General features: G+C 43.6%; 1 protein-coding gene and 1 pseudogene across 1 annotated transcript; one reads left to right on the top strand and one right to left on the bottom strand.

Annotated features, from left to right (window-relative positions):
* The first annotated feature begins 939 nt into the window (after positions 1-939).
* LOC136552836 (uncharacterized GPI-anchored protein At5g19250-like) lies at positions 940-2,779 on the top strand. The gene is made up of 2 exons (XM_066544409.1): positions 940-1,157; positions 2,103-2,779. The coding sequence occupies exons 1-2, from the start codon at positions 1,085-1,087 to the stop codon at positions 2,612-2,614; spliced, it is 585 nt and encodes a 194-aa protein (XP_066400506.1). The 5' UTR covers positions 940-1,084; the 3' UTR covers positions 2,615-2,779.
* Positions 2,780-3,045: 266 nt separating this feature from the next.
* LOC136552835 (uncharacterized) lies at positions 3,046-5,949 on the bottom strand (annotated as a pseudogene).
* Positions 5,950-6,796: the final 847 nt, after the last annotated feature.

Genomic DNA, 6,796 nt, shown 5'->3' with positions numbered 1-6,796 from the left:
AGTGCGGAGCCAAGCACCCAGCGGTTCCAACATCAAGGTCGTGACTCGTGATGGTGCGCTGTCCCTCCCGACGGTAGTTACGCACCGACGTCCGTGCCGAACTAATCATGCACCTTACATTTCATTTATTTATTATTACTTTTTTTCTTGGGTTTTCTATTTACGGAGTCGCAATCCCCAATTGGTGCATGAGAAGCATGACAGTGGCAGGAAAGGGAGAAACCAGGTGGAGAGTTTTATATAGAATGAAATAAAACTTGGACGAAAACATCAACTCTGAATGCAAAGTTTTTTTCTAGAGTTTTATAGGTATTTAATTTTAAGACTCATAGAGAGTTAGTAATTGTGTTCAGGTGGAGAGTTTTATATAGAATGAAATAAAACTTAGGATGAAAAAACACCCACTCTCAATGCAATGTTTCATTCTAGAGTTTTATAGGCATTTAATTCTAAGATTCATAGAGAGTTTTATAGGCATTTCTTCTCTCTCTTCGTTAAAACATAGCCATGTCATCAAAAATGCATATTTGACAGGTTATTAAATGCAAATGAAACTCAAATGAGACTGGCCTAGAAACGCGTACTCAGCTGGAAGATGGAAAGAAATTGGGTGGAATGCTCCATTTTCGTACACGGTTACAGTTGTTTGATCTGAAACTTTGTTAGCTTTCATGAAAATAACCCGGAAATATTTTCTGTATTAATTCCTCCCGTCTTACTGTTCTCTACGAGTCCGGAAAGGAGACACTAAACGTAAGCACTGAATGAATCATTTAAATGTCCACAAAGCAGAACCGTAAAAGTGGCCTACAAAATCACTGCTTCGAAGTACCATTTATTTATCTACTCTGGATCAATTTATTGGCTTTGCAAAAAAAAAAAAAAAAAAAAAAAAGGATCGCCTTTGGGACAGGCCGGAAGGATGCGTAAAGGGAATGGCGGTGGTTGGTGACAGCAACAGGCCTCCTTCCTCCTCGCGGCGCTTCCGCCTATACCTGTGGCCTCTGCCTCACTCTTCCTTCCACTAGTGGCAGGTCGAGCTGTTGCGGCAGGCAGGCAGGCAACGCCGTGGTGATCTGAGAGGATGGATTCCAGGATCTCCCTCCTCTGCTCCCTCGTCCTCGCCTCCTCCCTCCTGCACTGCGCCAGATCCGACGGTAAGCTTCAGGCTCCTCCCCCCTCTGCCCCTGAGCCCCTCCCTTGTCGTGACGCTAGTCTCCGTTTCGGTCTCTCTGCTCGTGGTCGTGGATCTGGTGCGTTCTTTGCTTGGTTGCTTTAGTGCCAGCGATTCCATTCGTCCGTCCTCCCCTCTGCTGGAGAAAATTGCTATCATAGGACGCAAAACAGTGGGCTTCGACTATTTGAAATGAGAAAAGTGATTAAAAGGACCAAATGTCATGTAAAACAAAGTGTCAACGTTTCAAATGTCGTTTTAGCGAAGTCGACGATTGAAGTCCTGTAATAGCGAAGCCCATTGTTTCGCGTCTATAATAGCAATTTTGCCCCTCTGGTGCAACCAGGCGAACATGGTTTTGAGCCACGGTGATCTGGCAGTGTGCACGAGCTGTGACTTGGACGACTTGGTTAGTTGCTGAGAATTGTTTTAGCAGCCGCACGAGCTCAGGTTTTGTGGGTCTGTTTTATATTGGCTTGGCTTGAGCTGTCCGTCGCACATGTTTCATTCAGTGCTCGGTAGTATTAAGAAATGGTCAAATGCTCGGTAGTATTAAGAAATGGGTCGCTCGGTCACTCCCTGTTGCTACTAGTAGAGTTTGCGTCAAGCGCGATGCAAGCAAGTGGTGCAGTTTGAGTGACCGGCAATTTTAGTGTATTTACCTCAGATGTTGTTGACTGTCATTCCTCTTAAAAAACCATGTGTCAATTGAATGTTCATCAGGATGCATTCGGCTGGATGAATTATGGTTTTGCATATTATAATTGTCATGTCTTCTGAAGATGAATGACACGGGAAAAAAAACTGCTTTGCACTGGCAACATCTGATACATTCATTACACATGGAATTTAGCATTGTTCTGGTAGGAAATTGATGGAATGGAACTGTATCGATTCTGCATTGTTCTCTCATACTGAACCTTTTCAGGCAATGACGCTCAGCTTCTCAAGGGCATCAACAGCTACAGGTCCTCCCTCAAGGTCCCGGCGCTGACTGAGAACAAGAACGCGGCGTGCCTCGCCGAGCAGCTCGCGAAGCAGTTCAAGGGGCAGCAGTGCACCAACACCACGGGCGCCAACACCGTCATCGGCACCGAGCAGCAGTTCCCGGACTACCCCAAGTACCTGGACCACTGCCACCTCAATGCGTCGGTGACCGAGGACGGCCAGGTGATGCCAGCGTGTGTGCCGGGCCTCGTCCCCGCCGTCGTGCTCACCAACTACACCAAGTCGCAGTACAACCGGTTCCTGAATGACAGCCAGTTCTCCGGTGTCGGGATCGCTAATGAGGGCGACTGGGTGGTGGTTGTCCTCAGCACCAGCATGGGCTCCGGTGACTACTCGCCGGCTCCGCCGGGCTCCAACTGGGCGGTTTCGGCTCAGCCCTTCAGCCCACTGGTTCTTTTGTTGATAGGATTTGTGATCTTGCTGATGAAGTGAGAGTTTGGTATGCATACACCACAGGGTGGAGCTTACATTTGTGTGGCTTATCCCGCTTATGTTGTAACATTCAGGCTACAACTGAACTTGGCAGGTCTCATTGGCGTTGTTAAGCATTTTTCAGTTGAAAAGATCGGTTACGCTTGGACGACTGCAAAGTTAATACGGCACGTTTGCATGTGGCAGAGCTAAGGTTGGCAAGATTGTGCGTGTTATTTTGCCTTTATTTTGGGCGGGATTACCTGGGTTCGGGCGTCGCCGTCGAGACGAGGGATTGCTTGTGATGACAAAACTAAAATAATCTATTTTTTTAAAACCAATGATTATTTAACAAGATACACAGCTTAGAATCGAAAAATGAACGAGTATATATAAGTGAAATGTTTCATAAGGTACACGCCAAGAACATGTAGAATGTTTATTACAGCATCTTAGCTACCAAAAATTATTTGGGCTGAGGAGATTATGCCATCTGTAACCTGGGTGACTGACACTTTGCTCGCTCTTATTCTTCGGGAACACATGACCCGTCGAAGAACATAATGGCCTAACCATGGCATCGCAGTCCTCGCATGGCTCCAAATCCTCTCTAAGAACCCCCCTCTCTAAATTGGGTGCCCTCCCTAGTACAGCTCTGATAAATGCTATTTGTTGTTCTAATGGTCTAAAGCCAACCACTTGGAGCTCCTTCAGTAGCAAGTTCTTAGCAGAGCTGTCCAACTCCAGTGCCCAGGAAGGGTTACTTCTTTCAGGGAAGGTAATCCGTCTCGCCTCATCATCCACTTCGCAAGCGTGTTCCCACACCTACATTTGCATGAGAAACTTTGTTATCCACTCTACAACTAGATTGGCCACAAGGAAATGTGTTTAAAAATTGCAAGAAAAAGCTCACATCAACATTAATTTAATGTTAGAAAATCACCTGAATATGTAATAGCTCGATGGACGGAGCCGCTTCAAGAAATGACATTGTCCATACAAGGTCATAATCAACAAAGATACCGTGTATAGAAAGCTTCCGGAGCATCTTGAATGCAGTGCATAGTTGCTTTATTTCGGGGTGCATCCAAAGCTGACAAGAAAAGCAAACATAAGAATGAATCTTTTAACCAAATATTGAGATGATGTATTATCATATCATAATGGTAAAAGTCTGGGAAATTAACCTCAGCTAAAATCAGGTCACTTTAACACACTAAGCTGCACTTATTTTGGGATGAAGTACAAAGAAGGCATAAAGAGTGCCACATCATCACGTTGTCTCTATGTTCCTAAATTCAGCTTGATGAACAAAAACTATCCAAAAGGAGGCTCAATATAGATCATACAATCTAGAACTCACTAGAACTATATTCGAAAAACCATAGTACAATTTAGAACAACCAATTTCTATGAACAAATAAACTAAATAGGCAATGTAACCAGTTCCAAAACAATTATTTTTTTCTACTTAGGTACAGTGCTCTAGATAACCGATTACCTTCAATCAATGATAATACCTAAATTTCTCTTTCGGAATTGCAAGAGAGTGAACGGAAGATTAATCCAGTTGTATATCAAAACAGGAGGGGAATTTGCCACTTCCAAGAATAATGGTAAAGCAGAATGAACTAATAATTACCTTTTCTCCTTGGAAATCCAATGTGAGGGTATGTATGCCTGAGGTTCCACTTAGAAGCTCACTTAAATTAAACCCTTTGTGATCGATGATGTGTTGCACCACATAAGAGGTGTAGTTCCTTGAGGGATGGGACAAAACCAAATGACAAAGGGGAATGGTGAGATGTCCAAGTATCCCAGTGAAGCATCTCCAGTTTCGGAAGACAGACAACCTCAAGTTTCTCAAAGCAACACGAATAGAACTCCAACACGCTGACATTAGAGTTTGGTGCATCTATTTTCCATAGAGATCGATGACCAGCATCACAATGGAGCTATATGCTTCAATTGCTTGCAGCAGTCAAATAAGACATGATGTATGTCCCATTTAGCAAAGCACACATTGTATAAAGAAAGCTTTGTGAGGCAAACAAGCACACTAGGGCAGGCAATAAAAAATCCATTCACATCCTGGGCCTTTTGTAGCATTTCCTCGTCAAGGCAGTCAGAAGGTTCCTTCTCATCCAGAATTACAAGATCAAGGCCTTTTAATATACCATTGTCAATTGCATTACTCAACAGGGAGCCAATTTCGCACGAGAAGCTGTTGAACAAGTAGATATCAAGATGCAGACTCGTAATAGCGGATTCATTTCGTGGTTTCGACAACAAACTCCTTGTTGCTTTGGTTATAGACGTCATCGCATGATCTATTTGACCCACCTCAATAGGATTTGGGCTTGGAATAGGTAGGAAATCCGTGACATCAATGCTGAGCTCAGGCAGCAACCAAGGCAAGTTTCTCCAACGAGTTGATAGTGCACTTGCCCTTGCAGTTGTAGTTATGTCAACTCTCAGCAAGATTGATACTAAAACATCGTCAGTCAACATGCTGAGCCTATCGTCCTCCCCGGATTGCTACAGACACGTATATTCATTTGCTTTAGCTCGTGCAGACAGAAACAGGTCAAAATGGTAACGGCAAAGAGACTAAAACATGGGGGAAAACTGGGACGAAGCCAGAAAAAAATTTAGGAGGGGCTGAACAAAAGAATAGAGGTTTTTTTATCTTCTCTTAATCTTAGCCCCTCATACCTAATACATATATGCATAAAATTTTAAGGGAGAGCTTAGGGGGCTCCACATGCCCAGGATCGGTAGGGGGCTAGAGCCCCCCCAGCCCCACCATTGCCTCCGTCGCTGGAGGAAAAGACCATGGTAACCAATTGGACGTGAAATCTTATCTATGGAGAGTATGTGCAATGGGTCGACCTTAAAAAAATACCTATCATCCACCGAGAACCTATTATATATTATAATGAATTTTAAAAATAAAAAATTTTATTACCTAATACATTACAGTTTCTATTGAGATTCTTTTTTGTGTGTGTAGCTAGAGAATTGCTGATGCTCTAGTAGTTGTTTATGTACCAGGCTAACTCCCAGCTTCTGCCAAATTGTTTGACAGTTTTGCATGCACTTGCTGCAATAAATCTCTAGCGTGATTCCTCAAAAAAATAAATCTCTAGCGTCATTCATGAATAACTTGGAAGATAAAAGTATTCCTCAAAATAGTGCTGTCTCAGTCACTAGGAATAGCATGAATGGAGTAACAATGCAATAGGCATGGGCAGAAAAGAGCAGAGGAAGAAGGGTGAAGAATAAGACTTACAACACTGCGCCCGTTATTTGACACCATTGATAACCGGAATCACCTGCGGAGCTACGTGGTGGCCGGCCATGCCCCCCCTGCCTCCGTGATTTGCTGAAGCCCTTGTCCCTGCATGAGCTGTGAAGTCTGCGAGTTAGCAGTAAGTTTGCATGCGCCTTAAGTCTGCATGCATTGTAAGCCAACGGCCAGGGTCAGGCATGCATAGACATAGAAATCATGTAGCATTTTCTCCATCTAAAACATAAAAAAAAGCAATTATGTAGCAGTGGTCCCACCCGCTCGGCTCAGCCGTTACTCCATTAGCCTGTTTTCTTTGCTTGTGTTGCTATGCACCGTTTTGAGTCTTGTTGATTTTTCTATCTTTTTTCCTTCTAAACTTTTCAATCGATAAATTCTACATAGTATGTGTATTAGAATTGCTAGTTGAGTAATATATATTGGGGTTGTCAATCGATATCTTATGTTGCTTTTTTATAGAATTTTTTATGCTCGGCTATTGTGTTGTCAAATGTATTTTGTATACTGTAGCTTAATTATAAGTACTTTCATTAATTTTGTTCACTGCTTATGTACATGTAGATTCAATTGACAAATAGCCCCCTTTATTTTACAATTTTTTTTAATTAACACTTTTTTAAACTAATTTTAAATCTAACACGCTTGGTTTTTTTAAAAAAAACTAACACTTTTGGCCGCGCCTATTGTCCTGGCGCGGCCAAATGCCTGTGCCACGCCATGCATGGTGGCGCGACAGCGGGCTGACGTGGTGACGACAGGAATCGCAACCGGTGACGTGGCAGGGCTCTGCCGCACCACCGATCTTGGCGCGGCAGGGCCACGCCCTGATCCGTGGCGCGGCAGAGCCGAATAAAACCCCCACGTTGTGGTTGGTATTCGGATGACGAGTTGCT

The sequence above is a fragment of the Miscanthus floridulus genome, chromosome 4, assembly GCF_019320115.1.
Source record: "Miscanthus floridulus cultivar M001 chromosome 4, ASM1932011v1, whole genome shotgun sequence".
Classification (NCBI taxonomy): domain Eukaryota; kingdom Viridiplantae; phylum Streptophyta; class Magnoliopsida; order Poales; family Poaceae; genus Miscanthus; species Miscanthus floridulus.
Note: the sequence above shows the minus strand (reverse complement) of the source record. Positions and strands in the feature narration are given on the sequence as shown.

Coding starts and splice junctions, on each gene's coding strand:
- LOC136552836 (XM_066544409.1), top strand. CDS start 1,085: ATGGATTCCAGGATCTCCCTCCTCTGCTCCCTCGTCCTCGCCTCCTCC. Junction 1,158..2,102: donor GCACTGCGCCAGATCCGACG/GTAAGCTTCAGG, acceptor GAACCTTTTCAG/GCAATGACGCTCAGCTTCTC.